Source organism: Berghia stephanieae, chromosome 8 (assembly GCF_034508935.2).
Source record: "Berghia stephanieae isolate SIO BIC M18660-M18661 chromosome 8, UCSD_Bste_1.3, whole genome shotgun sequence".
Lineage (NCBI taxonomy): Eukaryota > Metazoa > Mollusca > Gastropoda > Nudibranchia > Aeolidiidae > Berghia > Berghia stephanieae.
Genome location: NC_088367.1, coordinates 48,370,081 through 48,397,869, shown reverse-complemented (window position 1 = coordinate 48,397,869; position 27,789 = coordinate 48,370,081). Strand labels below are relative to the sequence as shown.

At 34.1% G+C, this 27,789-nt stretch overlaps 1 protein-coding gene across 1 annotated transcript; it reads right to left on the bottom strand.

The window, feature by feature from the left end:
* Positions 1–26,402, bottom strand: LOC144978799 (harmonin-like; the record flags this gene model as incomplete). Its single annotated transcript, XM_078925311.1, is given in 17 exon segments — positions 1–1,009; positions 1,447–1,502; positions 1,986–2,098; positions 2,690–2,792; positions 4,361–4,414; positions 6,416–6,559; positions 7,328–7,565; positions 15,987–16,219; positions 17,428–17,484; positions 17,923–18,067; positions 18,782–18,855; positions 20,003–20,060; positions 21,481–21,505; positions 22,795–22,903; positions 23,662–23,735; positions 24,152–24,279; positions 26,319–26,402. Coding segments are annotated over 17 exon segments (1,708 nt in total), but the record flags the coding sequence as incomplete, so codon positions are not given.
* Between the last annotated feature and the right edge of the window lie 1,387 nt (positions 26,403–27,789).

Here is a 27,789-nt window from a genome sequence, read left to right as displayed (position 1 = left end):
TGAAATTCAATTTTTATTCATGTAAAAATCTCATTGTTTCTTAATAAATTTTTATAAAATTTATGGAAAAGCCGAATCATGCTAAAAAGACTACAATATATTAGCTGGCACTGATCTTTAAATTAACTTCACATATTAAAAAAACAAACTCACCAAACAAATAATTGTTTAAACTCTAAAAATAGTATAAAGACAATAACCATAGTTTCTAGCGCTATATGAAACTAAAATACAAAACGATCACAATTGTAAAGAAAAAGAATTTAAGTAAACATTTAAAAAATTTAAAATACCAAATGGAAGTAACAAAATCCTTAAACATTCTTACATTTCTTCCCTAAAATATACAAGGTCTTCATAAAATCTTTCCCTGTGTTTAATAACATCTATGTGAAAAAATCTTTACAGCCAACATGCAGCTATGTGGTATTGTGGTATGACAATTGCCTTAAGATTGGAGGGTCCTGAGTTCGAGCCCCGCTCAGCGCATAATTAAGTCCTTGAAAAAGGCTATTTACTCACATTCTCTCACCATATTCAGTTGTAATATAAGTACCTGGCCGTTAACAGTGTTATTTCTGTTGGAAAAAAATGGTAATATCGCCTAACAGGCGTTGTGTCTTGTTCTACATGTTACCTGTTGCTGTTGGTCCGGGACCCTTTGTAAATCGCTTTGAGCATGTTTAGTGGATATTGCACTATATAAAAGCTCTAGTTATGTTAACGTAATTGAAAGATATTATACCAAAAACAAACAACAATAATTAAATAGAAAAACAAATCTAACACTTTGCGTATAGCGTGATTAAAATAAAATATGATACTTTAGAGTATTCAATAATTTCATACTCGCACATTTCTTTCAATTTCAGTGATGAAAACAAAATCCTTATAAAAATTATAAAAATTTGAAACACAACGACCCACAAAACTGTAAGGAGAAGATGAATGATAAATCTTTTCTTGGATCTTGTCTTCCACTTTGTCCTCGGTGATTTAGAAATAAGTTCTGTGGAGAAAAAGGATGTAAACTGTTATAAGCGGTTCAGAGGTTCATCATCAACATCATTTCCTTTTTTCACCCTGGGTCAGGGTATAGGCCACAGACAAACAGTTTCCATCCTTCTCTATCCTGAGCTAACTTTTTTTTATCTCATTCCAGGTCTTACCACTTCTCTGTATATCAGCTTCTTTAATTCTTCTCCATGTTCCTCATGGCCTTCCCCTTGATCTTCTGCCCTGAGGGTTCCAGTCCAATACTTTCTTTGTTATAAGAGGTTATTGAACAAAATTAAGAAATAAACCACATCCAAAACAGAAAAAAACTGTTTCGGGCTAAAAACCCATCTTCAGCCAACAACAAAATAATTGTTTAAATTAGTTTTTGTTTCAACACTTTATATATGTATAAATAGAAGAAAAAAGTGTAGTCTTTGATAAACTTACATGCTCTCCTCCTCGTTTACTAATGTCGACTGGCAGAATATTAACTCAGCCATTTCCTGAAAGTGGGAAAAAAATAAATGATCTGGTTATTCATCCTTACACAGCTCTCTCACTCTCTCTCTCTTTTCTGTACCTCTCTCTCTCTCTTTTCTATACCTCTCTCTCTCTCTCTCTCTCTCTCTTTTTTCTGTACCTCTCTCTCTCGTTCCATCTCTCTCTCCCTCTTTTCTTTACCTCTTTCTCTCTCTCTCTCTCGCTCCCTCTATCTCTCTCTCTCATCCCCCCCCCTCTCTCTCTCTCTCCTATATATATATATTATATATATATATATATATATATATATATATATATATATAAATTCACTCACATATTTTTAACCGAAACAATCGTTTCCATTGTTTCGGCTAAAAATACTTGAGTGAATTTATTTATTTATATATGCTCTAACCTAAATTATCGAGCACTCTTGTACCTACAATTACCCACCAACACTCAAAAAAAATAAATATATATATGTATATATATATATGTGGACCTACCTGAGACCCATGAGATGATGCATCCTCTATAATACTGTTTGCCTTCGTCACTGTGATGTCTATCAACTTTGTGTTATTGATGGACATCAGCTGGTCACCAACTGTCATTTTTCCTGAAAAATGAAAAACAAAACACACACACTATGATACATACAACCGAGTTCTACTGTTCTTATATAAATATCAATATAATATATGTATGTGCATATACATATATATATATATATATATATATATATATATATATATATATATATATATATATATATATATATATATATATATATATAATATTATATGTGTGGCCTTACGTCACCTCGCCCTAGCTCAATTTGCGGCACTGCAATGCGACTGACACCTGGGTTATTCCAGTCTTCCCTTGAAATATACCCTAGAAACAAATTTCCCCTATGGGATGAAAAAAGAGATTTAAAAAATTTATTTTTATTTTTATATACTAATAAATATTTTTATACTTAAAATAATTAAATCTTTATCAAAAGCCACATTTACAACTATTTTTTCAGGTATATACATTTTGAGGGGGGGGGGGGGGGGTGGGGGCACAATCTGTATATTAATAAAGTAGTCCTTCAGAGCCACAAAGCCTATGCAGGTGGAATTTATCCCGGTTTCTAAAGCTTTAAACGGACAACTAAATCTCAGCACTCAAGTGGGTAAGCATAAATAAAAAACGTACTTACCAGTCTTCTTGGCCACTCCATTGTCAAAGACCATGGCGACTAAAATCCTGCCATTGAGTGGGCTGCCCAAGCCACCCTCTACACTGACCCCTAGGTCCAATCTCTGTAGACGATAAGAATAGGCAAGGTATTTGATTGAAAAGATAGAATACTTACTTACAAACGTGTGAGAGAGAGAGAGAGAGAGAGAGAGAGAGAGAGAGAGAGAGAGAGAGAGAGAGAGAGAGAGAGAGAGAGAGAGAGAGAGAGAGAGAGAGAGAGAGAGAGAGAGAGGGTATATATATATATATATATATATATATATATATATATATATATATATATATATATATATATATATATATATATATATATATATATATATATATAAATATATAGAGAGAGAAAGAAAGAGAGAGAGATGTTTGCTTTTATTTGTTTTTAAGGGTTTTTACGGCGCTTGCAACACATTAAGGTTACATCAGCGCCAGTAAAAAGGAAGAAAATGGGATAGTAAAAAGTTCTAGAATTACAATTAAAGCACCCAAGAAAAAGTAAGACATAGGGGAACTGGGAACTAATAGGGATCAGATGTAGATTCCAAGAGCATACCACCAATGTAGCCCACTTAGTTTGAGATCACCTATAAGTCTCATCCGGACAAAAACACAAATTCCAACAAAGACGAATACACTCAAATGCTTATATTATACATTCAAAATAACAATATAATAATACATAACAGAGAGATGATTTACAAGGAAACAAATATCATCTCCCAAAACAATAACTATGCATTTGACTGTTTTCCTCCCAGCCAGAACTCTGGCCAGGGCCAGGAAAAAACCAAGCAATCTCATTCCAAGACAAAGACAGAAAGCATGTTGGATAACAGATATAAGGGAATATAAGATACAGTATGTACCCCCCCCCCCTACCCCTGCCCACAATGGGACAGAGAGAGAGAGAGAGAGAGAGAGAGAGAGAGAGAGAGAGAGAGAGAGAGAGAGAGAGAGAGAGCAGAAACAGAGGAGTAAAGCTACTGCCATGGAAAGAGACAAAAACATGGGTGAAAAGGACCTTTCTTTTCCTCTTTATCAAAATAAAAATTATTTTTAATTGAAATAGTAGGGGGGGGGGGGGATAAAGATTAATTGAGCTTTTATATAGCACAATATCCACTAAATGTGCTCAAAGCGCTTTACAATGGAGTCCCTGGCCAACAGCAACATTTAACATTTAGAACGGGACAATGCCTGTTAGGCGATGTTACAATTTTTTTCGGACAAAGACAAAGCTGTTAACAGCCAGGTACTCATTTTACACCTGAGTACGGTGAGAGAATGTGAGTAAAGAGCCTTCTCCAAGGACTCAACTATGCGCTGAGCGAGGCTCGAACCCAGGACCTTCCGATCCGAAAGCGAGTGTCATACCACAAGACCACATAGCCTTCACTGCATAAAACTTATTAAGAGTACTGTACGCTTTGAAAATTGAGTCAAATGGTGCACATATTTTGTTATAGATAGAAGCTATAAACTGAAACTAACCTACGACCTTGACCCTCTTAGAGCATCAGATGTTCTACTGTTCTGAACAAGTAAAAGAAACAAAACCATGGACTTATGCTTCACCACCAAAAAGAAATAAAACTTCAGGTTCATTACGATCAAACAGGAACTGAACACTCACTTTATTGAAAACAACAGAGTGGAGAGGTCTTCCATCCAATTCTGTGGCTGTAAACTGAGGACAATATGGTAAAAGGTTAAATATAAGAAACAATCCACCCCCCCCCCTCCCCCAAAAAGATTTAAAAAAACACCAAAAAACCCCACATCAAACCGCCCCCCCCCCCCCCCCCCCCCCCCCCCCCCCCCAACCACCCAATAAATATACCAAAAACAAAAAATAACCCCAAAAAAGTGAGGTTTTATATAGTGCAATGTCAACTAAATGTGCTAAAAGTGCTTTACCAGGTGATTTTAGCCAACAGCAACTTAACATATGGAACAAGCCATGAGGTGGAGGTATTATATCTTATTTTTCGATAGTGAAAATGTTGCTGCTTGAAGCTCAAAGAAAGAAATAACAATAAGAAATTGATTGTGGGTTTCCCCTTTATAAAAAAAACAAAAAACACGATGTTTTGTTGATAAAGGGGTAACCCGAAACGTCAACATTATCTGTTTTTGTTTATCAAATTGAAGCTTCTATTCAATTTTTTCTATTGTTATCTATTTTTCAATAGAGGCAAATCTATCACTGACTAGGTAACCAGGTACAAATTTATACATCTGACTATGATAAGAAAATATAATATTCCTTTTCCAAGAACTCAAGTTTGCACTGCCCACAGCAGGACTTAGGGCCAATGATCTACAAGCCAAAAATTGAAAATCAAGACCACAATACCACAAAAACCGCATGTTGCTATTGTCCGTTTCATGCTATAGTAGCTGGGATCAACTCTGGCTCTTTGCGCCCAATGGCTATGAAGGAACCTTTTTTTTTTAGTTTAAGGACTAACCCACAACAGACTCCGACGACCCGGCACTGCCGTCCTCTGCCGTCTTCCGGATAAAGACGTCGGGCACTGACAAATTACTAAGAATGAAGAGAAGAGTCGCTAGACCTACCCATACCAAGCACCCAATGTCCTCTGCCGCTTTTTTTTTAAAGCTTGGTATAATAATAATAATAATAATGATAATAATAATAATAATAATAATAATAATAATAATAATAATAATAATAATAATAATAGATCTTTAGTGTCCATAAATATGGCAATTTGTCATTTAGTTACACTTGTTATAACTATATGATAACTATAACAGTGAACAGATATTTCACTCCTACTTATTTTTCTCTCTCTCTCTCTCTATCTCTCTCTCTCTCTCTCTTCATCTCTGTCTTTCACGCATGCGATATACACAACATAAACATATTCATATGTGTAGGTCTAGTGGCTCTTCTCTTTATTCTTAGTATTAATTTGTCTGTGCCAGATAACTTTATCTGGCAGATGGCAGCGGACAGCAGTACCGGGTCATCGGAGTCATTCTCCGGTGTTTGTTTTGTTTTTTGTTTTTAAGTGTTTTACGGCGCGCTTGCAACACATTAAGGTCATATCAGCGCCAGTAAAAAGGAAGAAAATGGGATAGTAAAAAGTTTTAGAATTACAATTAAAGCACAAAAGAAAAGGTGAGACAAAGGGGAATTGGTTCATATAGGGAACAGATGTAGATTCCAAGAGCACACCGTCAAAATACATAGTTTGAGATCACCTAAGTCTCATCCGGACACAAGCACAGGTCCCAACTAAGAGGAATACACTCAAATGTTTATCAATCATATAATATAATATGTAAACTAAACATAATACAATGCATAACAGAGAGATGATTTACAAGGAAAAAAATATCATCTCCCAAAACTATAACTATACATTCGACTGTTTCCCTCCCAGCCAAGGAACTCTGGCAAGGATCAGGACAAAACTAAGTAATTTCATTCCAAGACAATGACAGGTAACAATTGGAAAATGGGTAGAAGACATAGCATGTACCTCCCTGCCCACTATGGGAGGTCAGGAGTATGGGGGGATAGAAGACACAGCATGTACCTCCCTGCCCACTATGGGAGGTCAGGATCCCCACCCAGTTTCTCCGATGTGGGTTAGCCCTCAAACTTCAAAACCTGAACAGTCAAAGGGACACACAACACAAATAAGTCGATACATACCATATTATAGACCTTGTTGGAGACTACATCACTATATTGAAAGTCTTGCCCACAGCCAAGCAAGTCGGGGGTTGCCGTGTTGCTGCTGAGTCGACGCTGTTCCATTATGGCGGCTGCCCCACTCAGAGGGGATTTCTGGGAAGACTGCATCACAACAAATCGAGAAAAGTAAGATAGATTTTGAAGATATTATTTATTAAATTATGTTTTTATTGTTTATGTCGTTTTTATTGTATTAGTTATGTTTTTATTGTTTATGTTATGTTTTTATTGTTTATGTTATGATTTTATTGTTTATGTTATGCTTTTATTGTTTATGTTATGCTTTTATCGTTTATCTTATGTTTTCATTGTTTATGTTATGTTTTTATTGTTTATGTTATGCTTTTATTGTTTATGTTATGTCTTTATTGTTTATGTTATGTTTTAAGTGATTATGTTATGTTTTTATTGTTCATGTTATATTTTCATTGTTTATGTTATGTTTTTATTACTTTAAGTGAGGGAAATAATTTCTACAAAAATTTTAATCTATATTTATTTTTGTACATATGTTTATTTATTCATTTATATTTGGAATATGTGCTCTTTTAAATTAATCAAATTTGCACTGTCCTAATGTAAAAATATTTGTTTTGATAGAGGGAACGTGAAACCTAAAGCACTATTTGTATCATTTGTCAATGAAATCTCACATATCATTATTTTTATTATTATTACTATTATTATCATCATCATCATCATCATCATCATCATCATCATCATCATCATCATCAATATTATTATTAATAGTATTATCATTATTATTATTATTATTATCATTATCATTATTATTACCATCATCATCATTATCATTATTCTTCTTCTTCTTCTTCTTATTACCATCATCATTATTACCATCATCATACTTACCCCAAGCCTATTTTTTATTTCTTCCCTGAGCTGTTGTCTCAGTCCCTCATTTTTGTCGTATCTGTCGTCGATATCTCCTCCTGTGGCCGTCGGGCCACGATGTTTGATTGGTTCATTCCAAGTTGAAGACGGAGATGACGCGGGTGACAAAGATGGCGACAGGGACGGTGACACGGATGACGATTTGTCGGAGTGGATTTCTACTTGTGTTGTCACCGATGACGCTGGTGGGGATTTCCTATGTAAAGATAAAATAAAAAAAAGAATTATATGAAATACAAAGACAACAACATAAATGAATAAATATATCAATTTAAGGATTGAATCTTACAATTAGTTTTTTTAAACTTTTCAAATGTTATATATGTAAAGAAATGTTTTGTTTTAAAAATAGCTGTGACATGATACAAAAAAAAAAGAACAAAATTAATTGTATTCTTGATGTAAAACACGGGGTTGAAATAAAATGATCTCAAACATAATCTAGAGGTACTTTAATTTTAACAACACCCATTACGCGATGGACGTAATCTATTTTTTAAAAATAGCATGAAGTGGTAAACAATGCAAGCACTGAAAAGTTTTAAAAAAAAATTTATTCACCAAAATACAGGCAGGATTTGTTTTAAAGAAAAAAAAAAAAACTATCGAGAAAAGTTGGTCACAAGAGAGAAGTTGGTCACAAGAGAGCGTCCCAAAGAAATCATTGGAGTGTGTTGTGTTCTGAAAGAAGCAACAAAACTGATTGGCCAGATAAACTGCTATTGGTTTAATCCTGATGGTGAAACGTAGAGCTATTTAATGTAATAATTTGACAATAATTTGTATCATAATTGTCCATGATTTCTGCCTTCAATAAATTGTCTCGTTTCCAGATTTGAACAAGATTGAACGTTAACACTTTTCGTCAATTATTTTTCATTTAAATATCAATTATCTAAATGTGTGGAAAATTATAGTAAATATTTTGAAAGTTTCACATCATTATTGTAGGTTAAGGGCACTCATATTACGTGAACTCTATATAAAAAAAATAAATGAAAATGGCAATACTGCATAAATAATGCGAAAACGAATAATTCAAGTAGAGAAAAGGTATATCAAATAAAATACTATGGATTAGTAGCTGCAATGACTATACATTCTACAAATGTATATAAATACTTAATTTTCTAGGGGGGTCAATTTGTAAAAACGCAAAACCTATGAAATCATAGAGAGCGGTGGGGGTCGCCTGAAGCCTGGGATCGTAAAAATACTAACGAAAAGGTGACAATAAAATGGAAAGGCTTTGGATGGGAACAGTACAGACAATGGAAGTTTTGGGTAAAAACCCTTCATCAGCAAAACAATGAACAAAGGAATGTTCAAAACAGATAAAACAAAATGTAGTAAGAATTGTAGCATCTGTATTCCTGGGCCTATACTACAACTCATCATGGACATTATTATAAATAAAAGGGTTCGTTCAAATTCTGGTATAAATAGACATTATCAAATACAGATTCGTCATGAAACTAAACTACAAAACACTAAAAATTCAAGCAGTTTAAATACTTAACTAAAGGGAAATAATCGTAATGTATCTGGCAATATGATAAACAACTAAATGGTACATGAAGAAATCACAAATATTCAGAAAACTCAATATACGATTAAAATATCTACATTGTGTTTATATAAGAAATTATTTTTTTTTTAAAAACAACCCATAAACATTAAGGTGGATATTGCATTATATAAAAAAAGATAAAGCTTTAATATAATTATCTAAATATATAGAAGTACAAGTAATTGATTGACAATTTTAAAAGAAAAGAAAAGAAAAGAAAATTAAACATTGGATTATGCGATGCGACAAAGTAAAAAAAAAAGAAAAGAATGATGAATAACTTAATAAAAAAGCATGTTCATGGATTGATCAAGATTGGAATACAATATAAACAGAAGAAATGGAGACCTAATAAAAATGATTAAGCCTGTAGTCTAGTCAAATTATATATGTATGGGAAACACCCCATATAATTGTCGCTTTGATTTTTCTATCATATAATTGAGTTATGTCCCTCGAATTGTTACTGTGTTGTCACAATTGGATTCAATAGTCTGATGTCACGTCGCCCAGCAACGGTGAGCAGCGTGGTTCTAAACAAAGAAAATTGGTACTTTTTATTCTTCATGCTGGCTAGAATTATTTCACATGTCATGTGATCAGAATGTATAAAAGTCAAAACATGATCGGATTTATAATGTTTCTCTCCTCTGGATACACTTTTATGCTCGTGGGAGAAGTATTTCATAAGGGCGTCCGCCATTGTTCTGATAGTCTAGAACCAGTTACTACGTTACTATGCGTCATTACGAGGGAAGTGACGTCAAGACTGTTGAAGCCTATTCCAATTGTCAATGTGTGTGCATCTTGTCGCTGATATGGATGGAATAAAGTCATCAAGTTCTTTACCCATTTGTCAAGCATTACTTATCACTAGAACCCATCCTAGTTCACAAGAGACTACTACAAAGCCTATTTTGTATCTAAATATCTACTCACAAAATACTGAGCTAATAATATCATATATGGATTATTTCAAATCTATTATCTGGTTTACCATTCATAAAAAAAAAGCAATGTATGTTTTCAGGAGAATACAAAAATGACAAAAATCAAAAAACTTATCTACATAAAACAAACAAACAAACCTACAAAAAAAATTAAGACGTATTTTCTTCAAAGTGAAGCCAAAATATAGATAAAAAGCGGCTGACATCACAATTCTTTTATTTGTTGTTGTTGCTTTTCTTTGCTTAATCAGAGCAGATATATTGAATACTGTGAAAAAGTGGCCCTGTCAGACCTACCAATATGAAAACTAAAAAAATCGTAATTTTTAGAAGAAAAAAAATGTACTCACAATAGTTAACTTAAAAAAAATTAACAATTTCCACTCAGAAGGATTTAATAACACTTCAAAATCCTTAAACTGATGTAGTCTGGCATCAAATTTCATTTTCAATAGGTTTTAATGACTTAGATGCTCATGAAGTTCTGAAATTTGAGCCAAAATTTCGTAATTCTAGGAATTATTTGTAACAATAGGCAGATCTGCACCAATAGCTATCTATTATGATTATATATTGAGATATAGAATTGATACAATCCAAAAGCCACTTTTCAAAAAGATGAAAAAGAGAGATGCTACTTCTGATTCTTCTCATTCTCTTTGTTCACATTATAATTTACAGATGAGGCATTTTGACATTTGCGAGGGTGATAGTTAGCCGGCTTTTTGTTAAGCCTTGTCACTTTTTCTATAAAATAATTAAGATACAAATCCTAACGTAGGGAAGGGTTGCCTCATTAATATTGGAGGCGTTTCTGAGTGGTCAGAAATTCCAGCAGGCTTATTTTTAGGTACTTTGGTGCTAGCACCCACGAATTTGTTTTCAAAGATGTCGCCTATCACTTTTGCTTAAGAAATCAATAAAACTTACATATATTCAAAAATAATAAATATTATTCATAGGATACATTATATCATATGAAAAAACAAAACAAAATAAAACAAACAAAACTATCTAATACTAAACTGCCTAAAGGCTATAAAACAAATACAATCTATGAATAATACATGGATGTTTATGATAAGCATAAGCAATTTCAAAAAGATGAATGAGTAAAACTACAAGGAACAAACCAAATCAGTTTGACGACTTGACTTGACTTGGCGATATGATGCAAGCAGCATGCAGGCGGAGTTATCTCCCTTCAGTTTTCCATGACGTCATCATATTTTGGATTTACTTCTTGAGAGTCAAATCACATTACTCCCACTTTTCAATGATGGGTTTCTCAATACAATTGCTAACATTATTGCAATCATTTTTTAGTATGTCAAAAATATATTGTGATAAAGAAATGAAGAGCCTTGAGAACCACCAAGAGTTAAGGTCTGAAAAAAAAATCTTGCAGACGTCCAGTCCCTCGCAATGGATAGAGACCAATGGAGGGATTTCCTCAATAGAATTAGAGAAGCTGCTGAGGCATCCCAGTCAGTTGATTAGGAGGCATAGCGCAATAAGAGTCAAGTCATTGTGATAAAATAATAAATAAAATAAATAAAATTCCCTTTATTCATCCCACGGGGGAAATTTGTTTCCAGGGTCTATTCCAAGGGAAGACTGGAATAACCCAGGCGTTAGCCACAGTACAGCGGCGCAAAATGAGCTAGGGCCAGGTGACTTGCTCAAGGCCACACAGCGCAGCGGCGGGTGATCAAACGCAGTACCTTCTGACCGTACTCCTGAGCCACACTCCCCCCCCCCCCCCCCCCCCCACTAGATAGACTAGCTAGCAACCAGTCCAACGTGAAGCAAACAATAACTTTGCCAGCTCTCTGGCTTAAACATAACCCTGCCTGGAGATTAATTACAATATCAAACTCTACATATATGATTGAAAGACAAAATTAATGACAATTACAGTGGGTGGGAAGGTGGTAAGAAAGTATCAAATGAGGATATCAGGATAATTATAGGGTAATAAGTCACATTTTCACCATTCAAAGAAAACTGAAATTTTGTGTCACTTATTTAGTGACTCAACGAGGGAAATATGTTTCTTGGTTTCCCCCGTCCCCATCCCTTCCCAATGGATTCGAACATTTGGCCAACAAATTTGAAGCCAAGAGTTAATCTACCAGACCACAAGGTCGCATAAATATAAATATAAATATTATATATGGATTGAAATCAAATAAAACTCAGGTGTAAAATAAGGATTTCTGAAATGGAAATGAATGATCCCATACAAATAGATTATAATATAATATATTTATTTGATAAAATGTCTAGTAAACTATTATCACAGTAAAAATGTAAACCCTCGATTCAATCTGGCATCATATCGGGTTGAAGTAGATATTGTGGAGTTAATTCAAAATTTAAAAAAGTATTCAAAAATTTTAGTTGGCTTTGACGCAATTAAAAATGCTACAGTGGAATCCTGATAACACCAACACCCCTGGACCAGAAAGATTGGTTGAAATTCTGCAGCTATGTGGTCTAAAGGCATAACACTTGCTTTTCGATCAGCAGGTCCAGGGTTCAAGTCCTGATCTTGGCGGCGCTTAGTTAAGTGTTTGGAAATGGCTCTTCACTCACATTCTATCACTGTACTCAGATGTAAAATGAGTTCCTGTCTGTTAACAGGTTTGTCTCTGTTCATAAAAATATAATATTGCTTAATAGGCGTCATGTGTTGTCCTACATGTTAAGTGGTGCTGTTGGCTAGGGACCCCTTGTAAAACACTTTGAGCACATTTAGTGGAAATTTTGCTATTTTGAAGCTCAAGTTTTTTTTTCGGGGGGCGGGGCGTTTAAAGAAAATTTGGGACCAACAACGGTAATGACTTTAAGTGGAAGTTTTCTTAACAGTGTTGGTGTTAAGAGGATTCAACTGTATATTCTCCATCCTTAATAAAGCATGACTATCAAACCCTTGCCTTGTGCAGACCTGCCCACTTGATATTGTAAAATTTCGAAGTTTTCAGGGCAGGGAAAACAGTAGGGACCATAACAGTCTTTATAAAATACCAATCCGACCTGATGTAAATGCTGTGCTCGAAGCAAAACATGATAAATGAAACACTACTCAGTCACCTGTAGTGTTTCATTCATCGTTTCATTGATAAAGGGAAAACCCAAAACGTCCACATTATGTGTTTTCATTTATTAAATTGAAGCTTACATTCAATTTCGCAATCTGTCCTTAGCAGGTCAAATAATTCTTCAAATTCCTTAATTTTCCATGCTCTTGTACGACAACTTCATTGTCAACAAGTTTATTGACTTGAGTGCCTTTATACAGCTCTGGGACTGAAGCAAAAAAAAAATATCGTAAATCTACGAATGTTTTGTAAAAGTAGCCAGGTCTGCCTAGTGTTATAATTTCGTCTGATGAGATGAAAAAATGTTTTATCATCTTGTTCAAGTCGACATAATACTGGCTTGAAATCGAGGGTCAAACTTGTAAATTGTAAAATGTATAAAGGACTAGATGGGGATTAGAACTATCATGAATAACTTGAAGGACTATTGTGATAAATACTTTAAAAAATAGTAAAAATAGAATAAAAACTCTCTCACCCTCGCTGTCTCATCCCTCCCTCTCTCATACTATCTCTCTCTCTCTCTTTCTGGCTTTTTCGAGCTCGTTTGTCACGAAATCAGTTTGTTTGATCATGTTATGAGTGAATTGATTAAAAATTGTATCAAAATCAATATGCAGTACAGGAATACAATTTTACACAACCTTTGTTAAATAACAAAATTTCGAATACATTATAAATTAAACTGGCTGTCACAAAAGCAAGGTAGATACAGATATGAGATTCATACATTTTGTCATATATTTTGACGGTACGAGCAAATTTTATTAAAGAAATGACTTACAAACTTTAAATAATACCCTTGTAATTTTCACTATTAAAAAAACCCCAGAAAAGTTAGACAGAACAAAGCTACAGAATCTGAGCACCCCAACATTTTTCAAAAGACGGTGTAATAAGACCACTGACCTATCCAAGAGGTAGCATGCAATAGGGAACCAAAGTCTGAAGAAGAAGAAATGAGAAAAGTGACACTACAAATCTGCAGTACAACCATACAACCCTAAATGATGACTGCCATCCCCCCCCCCCCCCCCCCCCTAACCCCCCCCCCCCCCCCCCACCTAAAAAGAAAACAAACAAGAAAAAAAGAGAGCCAAAATAAACCACCCAAAAAACTATTTATCATTACATAGTGTAAATGGACAACTATTCGAAGTGTAAACATACAGATGTTCTAAGTATAAACACACACGTACACTATGTGTAAACATACAGATATTCCAAGTAAAAACATGCAAATATACTAAGTGTAAAATACAAAAATAATTTTGAAAAACACAATATGCTATTTAAGACTCTTTATTTTTATCTCAGGTACTGATTTGTAAATCTCAGATAATATCTGTTTATCAACCTCATTTCCATTTAATGTTCTAAGTAAAACACACAAGTACACTATGTGTAAACATACAGATGTTCTAAGCATAAACACACAAGTACACTATGTGTAAACATACAGATGTTTAAGTATAAACACACAAGTACATATGTGTAAACATACAGATGTTCTAAGTATAAACACACACGTACACTATGTGTAAACATACAGATATTCCAAGTAAAAACATGCAAATATACTAAGTGTAAATATACAAAAATAATAATTGTGAAAAGACAAATATGGCGTATTTAAGGACTCTTTATTTTTTATCTGTCAGGGACTGATTTGTAAGATCTCAGATAAATATCTGTTTATCAACCTCATTTCCATTATATTGTGCTTTGTCATTACATGCCAGAAAAATCGTGACAAACCTCAGTTGTTTTTTTTTTTTACTAAAGGCTTAGTGACTCTTTACACCCCTTGGATAGAATGTTAATGAAAAATACTCAAAAATTCTTTTTTTTTCATTTTGTTGGTGATAGGTATAAGAGTGAATGAATAACTAAATATACCGACGATCTAGACATTAAGAAAATAATGATAAAAATAAATAAATCATGCAATGTATTCAATGACGATTGAAGGGGAATGGAAGGGGGAGGGAGGGGTGTGGAATGGCAAATAAAAAAAAGGGGGGGGGGGTTGAAGATATTTGTAATTCTAGTCTTCATCTGCCTTTGTTGACATTGTGAAAAATGACAATTATAATGGGCGAAAATGTTCAATGCACAAGTCATATTGGTATTTAAAAAAAAATATTGACAGCCGAAAATAGGAAAAAAATTCAAATTCAAATTACAAGGCATCTGAAATTCAACCCAGTTGAAGAGAATTTCTCGGAAGTCCAGCTCATAACAAAAGAAATATTTTCTCCAGCAAGTTTCTGCTTCAACCCTCAAAAATTCCTTGAAGTCCTTTCCAAAATGTTTATAATCCACAACACAATAATTGCAGGTTAAAAAAAACCCAAAAAAAACCCAAAACATTTCAAAAGATGTGATCCTCTATTTCTCATAAAATTTCAAAAAAAAAAAAAAAAAAAAAAAAAAAAAAAAAAAAAAAAAAAAAAAAAAACCCCAATTAAATTGAGTTCTGAAAGAGGAAAAACAAAGGGCCTAAAATTCACCCTGCTTGTTTTTTTTTTGTTTGTTGCTTTAGGTCTCTTCAAACACAATTGAGGTTATATGAGAGACCGCTGAAACAAAAAAACAAGCAATCTAACAAAAATAGTACAAATGTAAATCAAAATCATAACCTAAAGATATCATAAGCTAAATTATAAATAACCAAGAACAAACAGGCAGAAGATTTACAGAAAAAAAAAATACCCCTGTCAAAAATACAATCACAAACCAAAGAAGCAGGATAGGCTAGTAAAGAGAAGAAGAAACGACATCACTATCGGATTGTACACCCATGCGAACATCATAGGTATATGATTCAAGGGTGATGCTCCCATCCAACCACCCGCTCACCCTGCTTGGATTCGGTAAAACTGTGGAGACAAGACATCACATGTACATTTGAATCATTTCAATAAAACTGGAGATATCGCATTAAATGAGGTTTTTCATCAGCAAAAGTAACTTTCTTGGGAACGTCATACCTGCTTTCAATCTCAGCTGCAGCCACATCTCGGTGGTTCAACGATGGAGCCTTGTTGATGGGGACTTGACTGCTACTGCTGCTACCAGTGGCCACCACGTCTGAGGGGGCGGGGCTTAAACTGGCTGGGGGCGTGGCCAGAGTCTCTTCATTTCTGATGGATGATGTTGGTGACTCGTCCTGGATTGGTGGTTTGGGTTGGGTGTCAGGAATTTGTTTCATTAGTTCCAGTCCCTGTAATGAACAACATAAAAAATGAATAAATTGAATGAATAATCATACCCAGGCTGGATAACAATTAAAAAAAAAAAAGAGCTTTTATATAGTGCAATATCCACTAAATGTGTTCAAAGCGCTTTACAAGGGGTCCCTAACCAACAGCAACATTTAACATGTAGAACAAGACATGGCGCCTGTTAGGCAATATTACATTTTTCCCCGCCAGAGACAACGCTGTTAAAGACCGGGTACTCATTTTACACCTGAGTACGGTGAGAGAATGTGAGTAGAGAGCCTTTTCCACGGACTCAACTATGCGCCGAGCGAGGCTCGAACTAAGGAGCTTCCGATCCGAAAGCAAGTGTCATACCACTAGACTACATAGACGTAGATAACAATTGTATCCAAATGCCAATATTTACATTCTAACAGAAATTGTCAAAAGTGAGGAACGATTTTTGTAACCAAGTATATAATGGTAATTCGCCAATTTGGTGTCAGTGCATGACATAATCAGTCGGAAGGTAAAACTTTTGGATTTACATTTTTCTGCAATTTTCTGAATGAATATGCTCCACAGAGCATTTTAATCTTTACTTGAAGTAATACGGGTGATTTTTTAAATGAAGTTATGGTCAGATGTATGGGAAAGGTATCCAGCAACTTTTCTCAAATTTCATACTTTTTCAACTTGTCTAGATGTAAAAAATATTTAAAAGGGAAATTAAGCTTAGATAATTCCCGAAGATGTGCAAAAAAGGGTTGATTTAATAATTTATGACAAGAACTCATTTTTTTATTTAAAATATGTAACATATATATAAGTTAAAAATTAAATTTAATCTAAGTACGTCTTACACCACCATACTAGTAGATACCATCGCCTAGGCATTCCATCAAGGAATATCGATAATCCATCAAACATGATGTCTGATGTCAGCAGGAATCACCCATGTTGTCCAAAGTGAGCAAAATGGGGGTTAATAACCTTGCAGAAGGAAAATTTTAAAAAATGAAAGTGCTTGAAGAAGGGCTCGAACCCAGGACTTTCCGGATCACAGTGCAATGCTTTAACCACTCTGACACTTTGTCCCTCCAATCAAATAAATAAATAATTAAATAAGTATATAGATATAAATAAATAAGTAAATATAATAAATAAATAAACAAATAAATAAATAAATATAATAAATAAATAAATAAATAAAAGAATGTGAACTCACAACTCCTTTCCTGATGGTGATGTTGAGCTGTCGACTGCTCACCATTGCTAACACAGCCTGAATAAATATGGTTAAAAAATAAGAAGAAGAATTTAAAGAGCATTTATAATAATAATAATAATGATAATAATAATAATAATAATAATAATAATAATAATAAAATAATAATAATAAATAATGATAATATAATAATAATAATAATAATAATAATAATAATGATAATAAATAATATAATAATAATAATAAATAATATAATAATAATAATAATAAATATAATAATAATATAATACATACACTACTACTACTACTACTACTACTACTACTACTATAATACTATATATACTACTACTACTACTACTACATACTACTACTACTACTACTAATAATAATAATAATAATAATAATAATAATAATAATAATAATAATATAATAATATAAATTATATATATATTGTTTTTTTTTGTTTTTTGTGTATAAAGAAATAAATTTCCCTACCTCTTTGTGTGTGATTCTATGAAATGGTGTGCCATTAACCTCCAGTATCTGGTCACCAGGCTCAAGATTGACTTCCTCTGCCAGACTTCCCGGGCGGACACGCTCAACAAAAATACCTGGCAAGTGTGGTGGTCCACTCAAAATACTGGGTGTTACAAAAAATAATATGGATAAGATCATTGGGCTAAAATTATAATAATGTATGAGGTTTTATGAAAATAAAAAAAAAAAACTAATGTAGATGATAAGAAAAAGTGATATTAAGCTGCTAGAGGGGGTCCCGATATTGTAGGCAATTTTACAATTTTTTTTCCAAACAGAGACAATGCTGTTAATGGCCAGATACTCGTTTTACACCTGAGTACGGTGAGAGAATATGAGTAAAGAGCCTTTTCCAAGGACTCAATTATGAGCCGAGTGAGGCTCGAACCCAGGACCTTCTGATCTGCAAGTGTCATACATCAAGACCACATATCCGCACAGTATCTTATATTTTTTCAATTTTGTGATTTGCAAAAATATAGTGAAATTAATGTAGCCTTACTTCAAACGTAATCTATGCAATGACCTTCTTAGACAGCCTAAATGGGACAGCGTGGTTCAGCGGTACGGTCTTTGCTTCGTACCCGAAAGGTACCGAGTTCGACTACCCGCTGCTGCGTTGTGTGGCCTTGAGCAAGTCACCTAGCCTTAGCTCACTTTACGGCGCTGCACTGCGGCTGACGCCTGGGTTATTCCAGTCTTCCCTTGGAATAGACCCTAAAGAAAAATTTCCCCTTAGGGATGAATAAAGGGAATTTATTTATTTATTTTATGTTAAATGATATACTAGTTTCTAGTTGTTTTCATGTCGACTTACCCACATCCCAGGGAATGATGTCCAGAACTATCCACAAAGATCTTCAAATCTCTTGACTCTTTATTACTCGATTCCTACAGGAAATAAAATGAAAAGGAATTCGGGTTACCGTTACAAAGACAAATTAAAAGGGAATAATTAAAATATTAAAAAAGAAAAAAAAAAAAGAAGGAAATCCCCCCCCCCCCTCTCCCCCAAACAAAACAAAACAAAAAACAAAAAAATAACAAATAAAAATAAACAAAACAAAAAAAAAAAACAAAAGAAACTAGCAAAAAAACAAAACAAACTACCTGGCCCCATCCCCTCCCCTCAAATGAAAAAAAAACCCAACAACCCTCCCCCCCCCCCCCAAAAAAAAAAAAAAAAAAAAGAAACTAACTAATAAACATTAACACAAATCAAAATGGATCAAGACCAGGAGCAGATATGAGTATGGATCTAGTACGTTATGAATCAAACTATCATGCAGCAGTATGGCTTAGAGGTAAGGTCTTTGCTTTGTATTCGAAAGATACCGAGTTCGAATACCCACTGTGCTGCATGGCCTTGATCAATTCACCTCGCCCTAGCTTAGTTTGTGGCGCTGCACTGCAGCTGATGTCTAGGTTATTCCAGTCTTCCCTTGGAATATACCCTAAAGACTAATTTCCCCTCTCGGATGAATAAAGGGAATTAAAAATTTTTTTCATCATCTGATTGACCAATCTAAGGGAACACCTAAATTTCATTTTCCTCTTTATCTTTTCTTTTCTTTTAGTGACTGCTTATAATAAATCATTGGGAGATTGGGTAGCTGGGTCTGTTAGGTCTGGTGGAAAGTACTCTGTTTTGTGCTATCGAAACTACTTAACTCCTGCTCCATGATGGCTCTGATCTGAGGAACTATTTAGATTTGGGTATGATTCGAGTAATTTATGAATCAAATTAAATCAGATTTCTAGCTGAAAAAGAGCCCTGTTCACATATTTCAGGTGCTTAGGGCTTAAATTTCACTCACTCTATCTCTCTCTTTCTCTCCCTCCCTCTCTCTCTCTCTCTCTCTCTCTCTCTCTCTCTCTTCTCTCTCTCTCTCTCTCGTTCTCTTCTCTCTCTTTCTCTCTCTCTCTCTCTCTCTCTCTCTCTCTCTCTCTCTCTCTCTCTCTCTCTCTCTCTCTCTCTCTCTCTCTCTCTCTCTCTCTTCCTTTCTTAAAGTGACTGCTCAAGATAAATCATTCTCACCTCAGTCTCTTCAGCTCCTTTCTCTGTGTATTTCCACTTCACTTCCGCAGTTGGCTCCCTTGAAAGGAACAAAAGTGGATATAAATATTTTGTATAGAACAATATATAGAAATTGTGTATAAATAATTAATTGAAACTCTTGAATGTATAAAGGTGGAGATGTCAAATGAATGTTAATAATAATAATAATAATAATAATAATAATAATAATAATAATAATAATAATAATAATAATAATAATAATAATAATAATAATAATAATAATAATAATAATAATACACATAATACTCATTCTCGTGTAAAACACAAGCTCTGGGCACTTTACAATATAAATATCAATTTTAAGTGAAAAAAAAATAAATACAAATAATAATAATAATAATTCATAGCCAAATCAAGGATTCATAGAGTCAATAAAAACAAATACAGTAAAAATGTAATAGCGAAAATTATACCCCAATTCTTGACTAACACGCTTGTTTGAGTATTAGATCTTTAATAATTTGAAATAGTGATTATATAGCAATTCAAAATTATCAAAGTAACAAAGAGTATTGTTTATATAACTTTGAAAAAGTGCATGCATGAGTTTCACCGAACATTTAAAGGTTTTCAAAGCCCCTTAGCTCTTAATCAATACAGTACGATATGATATACCAACTTGACTGATGTAAAAATAATAGTGAAAAATATATGTACGGGTTGAACTTTGCCAGGAAAAAATTTTAATATTTAAAACATTCAAATAGTTTACATCTAAATGCATTTAGAAAACAAAACAAAAAGAAAAAGTAATTCAAAAAAAATTAACCAACAAAAAAGACAAAAAAAAACAAAACAAACCCAACAACAAAACCAAACACCCCCCCCCCCCCCCCCCAAAAAAAAAAAAAATATAAGAACAACAAAAAGAAAAGAGAAAAAGAAAAGCAACAAACAAACAACCCTTCCCCCACCCACCCCCCCCCCCCCTCCCAAATAAAAAAATAAAAGTACAACAAAAAGAAAAGAGAAAAAGAAAAGCAACAAACAACCCTTCCCCCCCCCCCCCTTCCCAAATAAAAAAATAAAAGAACAACAAAAAGAAAAGAGAAAAAGAAAAGCAACAAACAACCCTTCCCCCCCCCCCCCCCCCCTCCCAAATAAAAAAATAAAAGAACAACAAAAAGAAAAGAGAAAAAGAAAAGCAACAAACAACCCTTCCCCCACCCCCCCCCCCCCCTCCCAAATAAAAAAATAAAAGAACAACAAAAAGAAAAGAGAAAAAGAAAAGCAACAAACAAACAACCCTCCCCCCCCCCCCAAAAAAAAACAAAACAAAAAACAACAAAAAACCCCAAAGAAATAGAAAAAAAATTAAAAACATCCCCCATCCCTCTAAAAAAAAAAAACCCCAGAAAAAAATACCAAACACACTCTCCTGATCATGCTGATAATCAAAAAATAATATAAAAAGGCTACGACAACTGATGACTTACTCTTTTGATGGAAGCATGCCGATATCTGTGATTTAATAAAAGAAAAAAATTGATCATTATCCCACTTTGCTTACAAAATATTTCTAATTTGGGAAAACCCGTTCGGAAAATAAACTTTTATACTTTAATAAAAACAAAATAATTAAATTGACATTACATATAATCCTTTACAAACAACAACAAAAAAATAAATATATATATATATAACCAGACCACTACAATTACTTTTTGAATATATAAAGAGCTGACAAAAGGAATATAGAAAATAATAAAACAAAAATTGAATATAACAGCTTCAAAAAAGAACAAATACCAAACAAGTAACGTTTCGGGCTGAAAATCCTTCTTCAGCCAACATAAAACGATAAAAACATAAATACAATATTGACGATCTAGTTTTTTTGTTGTTGTTGTGTATTTATGTTTTTATTGCTTTTTTTTTGTTGTTGTTGTTGGCTGAAGAAGGCTTTTGAGCCTTTTGTCTTGTATTTTTTTCTTTTTTTTGAGGCTGTTTTATCCATTTTTGTTTATTCTTTTCATAGTCCACAGCTTCTAGCAGCCTTAGTATCACTTTGACAAAAGGAATATTAGTTTATGTCACTTAAAAAAAATTTTTTTTTTTAATGGTCACATTTAAGGATTCTTTGAAAAGTTGAGAGTCATTTTATTTGATCATTATTTGAAGTAAAAGATTTCTGGCCAAATTTTTTTTTTTTTAAAGCGTTTTGCCAAAGTAGGGATTGCTAGTAGATGCAACTGCAATGAAGATAATGTGACCAATTTGACAGGCTGGAATTTAAATTCATTATTTCATTTCCCAGTCTCATCATTTAGAAATTGAAATCTGAAGAAGAAGAAGAAGAAGAAGAAGAAGAAGAAGAAGAAGAAGAAGAAGAAGAAGAAGAAGAAGAAGAAGAAGAAGAAGAAGAAGAAGAAGAAGAAGAAGCAGAAGAAGAAGAAGAAGAAGAAAAAGAAGAAGAAGAAGAAGAAGAAAACCCAAAAAAATTGAGCCTTTATCCACTAAGGATGAGGCATGATGCTGTTAGGTGATATTACAATTGTTCCGACAAAGCTGCTAACGGCCAGGTACTCATTTTACACCTGAGCACAGTGAGAGAATGTGAGTAAGAGCCTTTTCCAAAGACGAGTGTCATACCACAAGACCACATAGCCGCACAAGAAGAAGAAGAAGAAGAAGAAGAAGAAGAAGAAGAAGAAGAAGAAGAAGAAGAAGAAGAAGAAGAAGAAGAAGAAGAAGAAGAAGAAGAAGAAGAAGAAGAAGACGGAGAAATCTGCAAATCATTCCAAACTGACGTGTGACTTTGAGGACAATGTCATCCCTGGCCTTGATCAAATTGAGAATGTCCTCATGGATGGCCTCCGATATGGTGAATCCATTCACTCCGAGAATTTCATCACCAATCTGTAAAAATGAAGACAAAAAAGACGTCATAATGTTTCAATACTATTATCATATTCTGTTTTTGTAAAATTGAATTCGTATCATTTTTCTATCACACCCTGTCTTACTGTAATATTTTTCTTTTATATCACTGTAAAGCGCTTAGAGCCTGTGACAATGGGTTAAAGTGCTATATAAATGCCATTTATTATTATTATTAAAAAGACAAAACATGTTTGCAAATCTCTATCTAATCAAAATGAAAAGATTATACTCAAATCCAAGTATAATATGGGCATAAATCAGATCCTGAGGAAAACATTTTGCCAGTGTCCTGTTAAAAAGTAAGTAAGCAATTTTTATTGCTTTTTCAGTGAAAGATTCTGAAAAGAGTCTCTGAGTTTGTGTGTATGTGTGTGTGTGTGTTTATGTGTGTGTGTGAGTACGTGTTTGTATGTGTGTGCGTCTGTGTGCGGATACTCGCATGTGTGTCTAGAGACTTTGAGATACAAAACAATGCTGATCAGTCAAATCAATAATAATAACAATGACAATATTGATAATAATCCTAATAATAATAATAATAATAATAATAATAATAATAATAATAATAATAATAATAATAATAATAATAATAATGATAATAACAATAAAAATAATAACAATAACAATAATAACAATAAAAATAATAACAATAACAATAATAACAATAATAATAACAATAATAATAAAGTTTCCTTATGTAACACCTCGTCTAGAACAAAAAGGCCATCTCATACCAAGAGTCCTTGTTTGTGTGCCTGGGACCCCGGCTTGACATCAGTGACGAAGACACCCACACCGTGTTCCAGACCTATACATGAAATGTTGATACATACAGCAATTTTAAATGAGTTCTAGACCTTCAATTCTAATTATAAAATTATAGGTAAAGGCCTTTTGTAAGCTCCTCGTGCTAAGGGAAACAACCCAAGTATTCCTTTTAACTAACCCTAAGAATTAAATAAAACCTAGTACCTTTAACTAACCTTAATAGGAAAAACAAACACTCTAGCACCTTAACTAAGACCTATACCTAACCCTAACTGCTGGGTGGGCAGGAGGGGAGAGGGGGGGGGGGGGGGGGGGTAAAGAAAAAAAAAATCTCAACTATATCCAGGATTTATCTTGATCCCTTTTGTCTGAGAAGTGAACTGAGTTATCGATAGTTCATTGAAATCAAAGCACAACACTAAATTTAGAAAAACTGAAAGAGAGAAAAAGACTTACCTCCCCTTACAGCAAATCCTAGACTTTCATGCGGTCTCCTGCGCAATCTGACAATTCTGACCTTGACCCCTGGGACAGAGGGCACCAGTTGACTGTAAGCAACCTGGTGGTGGAGAAGGATAAGAGGCCTTGGGAGGGCGTGGGGAGGGGGGGGGGGGGGGAGGGGGGGGGGATGGGGGGGGGGGGGGGGGGGGGAGGATGAAGAGAATCATAAAGAAGATAATTTTCATTATTGATTTATTAAGACAGGATTAATCACTTTGTCCATTTTTCTGAAAAGCTCAGTTTTTTAATTGGAAAGATAAGTCGTGACATCACACCTGCTACTTTTCCGGTTCCAAAATCATTGAAAGTAAGTATGTATGTAACTAGTCCTTTTGAGGAGTAATAATGATAAAGTTACCTATTGAATCATTAGGATAGCATAACTATTTCAGTAGCAGGATTTATAGGCAAATTCTTGGGATTCTCTCTCTCTCTCTCTGTGGCATATCACTTGGATGTAGCCTCCCACACAGTCCTCCGGAAGAAGTCTCTGTCTTGTGCCCATCTGCCATATCCGTCACGCGCATTGTTGAGCCATTCCTGTAATATCCTGTTGCCCATCTTCTTTGTGGTCTTCCCCCTGCCTCTTTTGCCCTCCACCATCCCTCCAGTACATCTCTCTCTAAATGTCGTGGCTTTTCAGGTGCCCAAAGTAATTGAGTTTCAGCTTTTTTATTACCCCATTAGCAGGGACTTTTTTAGTCCTAGTGTTTTCATGATGTTTGCATTGTTTTTCTTTGTTTGTCCACGGATGCGTAAATTTTCTATACATTTCATTTCAAAGGCAGTTATTCTCTTTTCTGATTCTTGGTTAAGACCATGTCCTCGCATCCAAATATATTGCAGTAAGGAAAAATACAGGATTTAGGATCTTCATTTTCAGTCTGACTTCCTCCTCTCCAATTGCCATAAATTTTTGTTTAGTTTGTTGCTTGCAATTGCAAGTCTTCTCCTGATATCTGGTGCCGATTTTCCATTGGCTTCTTGGGATTACAGGGCGTAAAAGAATGAGGATGGATGATCTTTATTGACGACCAACATAAAATTAGATGAGAAAATAAGATGCCATCACTCTGAAACCAGAAGATCAATTACACAAGGTTTGTATCCAGTCCTCTGGAGAAGTGGATTTATTTACACTTCCAATGAGCTCGGAACCAGTATTTTTACATTACACTTTTTTCATATATTTACTTCCTTTTCAATGCAAAGTAGGGGTGCATTAAGTTTTTCACAATTTCCAGGATCCAACTAGATCATAAAGATTTAATAACTCTATAAAATATAGCAGAGGGATCTTTTTTACAATATACTCGTATAACGATTCATTAAAAAGCTGTAAAGAATTCAAGACAGACTTAATAAATTTAAAAAAAAAAAAAAAGATCCCCTTTATTCATCCCATAGGGGAAGTTTGTCTCTAGGGGTCTATTCCATGGAAGACTGGAATAACCCAGGCGTCAGCCGCAGTGCAGCGATGCAAATTGAGCTAAGGCGAGGTGACTTGCTCAAGGTAGCACAGCGCAGAGGTGGGTAGTCGAACTCTGTACCTTTCAGATACGAAGTAAAGACAGTACTGCTGAGCCACGCAATCCCCATCACACTTCATAAACATCATCCTCATTAAGAAAATAAAATTAAAAACACATTTTCATTTTTCAACTTACTTACTTACTTACTTATCCAAACCAGCGACCACCTGAGCTACCCTTCGTCTTTCCATGACGTAGAAGTTAGACGTCTTTTGTAGTTGTTCCAGGTGACTATAAAGTGTGTTACTGATGCTTTTCATTTTTCAACAAATTTACACCAAAACTAAAATTCCTTTTATTCATCCGATGGGGTAAATTTGTCTTTAGGATCTTTTCCAACTCAAGTGTTTAATGCCTCCTATGCAAAGTGTTGCTAAATATCATCCCCCCCCCCCCAAAAAAAAAACAACTAAACTTCGACTTTTATATAGTGCAACAAGATGCCTTGTAAAGCGCTTTGAGCACGTTTAGTAGACATTGCGCTATATAAAAGCTCAATAAAGACTGGAATAACCAAATTGTCAGCCGCAAGTCCACAGCTTCTAGCAGCTTAATATCATTTTGATTATAAATAAAATGACTTTATGTACCTCATGTGGTCGAAGATCTCCAGTTTGTTTGGGTCATCTAGGACGTCTTGCATGTCTTTTAGTAGTCTGCTCAGGTCTTGGCCTCTGTTTGATGATATAAAAAAATTTAAAAAATAAAAATTTTAAAATCCCTTTATTCATCCAATACGGAAAATTTGTCTCTCGGGTCTATTCGAAGGGAAGACTGGAACAACCCAGGCCTCAGCTGCATTGCAGGCGCTGCAAATTGAACTAGGGCGAGGTGACTTGCTCAAGGCCACACAATGCAGAGGCAGGTGATCGAACTCGGTACATTTTGGGTATGGAGCAAAGACCATGCGTACTGCTGAGCCACACTGCTCCTCTGCCCACCTGCTGCTGATGATGATGATGATGATGATGATGATAATGAATATGACGACGATGATGATGATGATGATGATGATGATGATGATGACGATGATGATGATGATGATGATGATGAAGTATCTAGCAGGTTACAACTTTGCCTTTAATCATCACAGCATACCACAAGTTGAGTGTTGCTGTTGGCTTAAAACCCTTTGTAAAGTGCTTTTAGCCTGTTAAGTCAATATTGTACAGCCTAAAACTCATTATATATATATATTTTAAAAAAACAAACAAAAACAACTATACTTGGGCTTTTATGCAATATCCACTAAACGTGCTCAAAGCGCTTAACAAACGGTCCCCGACCAACATCAACTTGCAACATGTAGAATGGGACATGATGTCAGTTAGGCGATATTACAATTTTTTCCAACAGAGACAACACTCTCAACGACAAGGTACTCATTTTACATCAGAGTATGATGAGAGATTGTGAGGTTTATGAACTTTTTGTTTCATTTATTTCTGTTTGCGTATATTATGTATATGCTGTAACCAAATGAAAAATTGCCTTCATGGATTATAAAGATATTATTATTATTATTTTTCTAAGGACTCAACTATGCGTTGCTCAGACAGCAGGGGCTCGAAACAAGGACCTTCCGATCCACAGCTGAGTGTCATAGCGTTAAAACACATAGCCAGACCTAGCTGTGGTTCTCTAAGATCTGATAAATAATACTTGGCAATGAACTTGTAAAAGGGGTGACGAGCAAACATTAGTGTCAGTTTAATGCAAAATAAATAGAGAGAAAAAAAGATAAACTATGGGCCTGTGGGCAACACGACTCTTTTACAACAGACATCCTATCATAATAATAATAATAATTATAATAATAATAATAATAATAACAATAATAATAATAATAATAATGATGATGATGATGATGATAAAAATAATAATAATACCAATAATAATAATAATTATAATAATAATAATAATAATAAAATAATAATAATAATAATAATAATAATAATAATAAAAATGATAAAATAATAATAATAACAACAACAACAACAACAACAACAACAACAAAACAACAACAACAACAACAACAACAACACAACAACAACAACAACA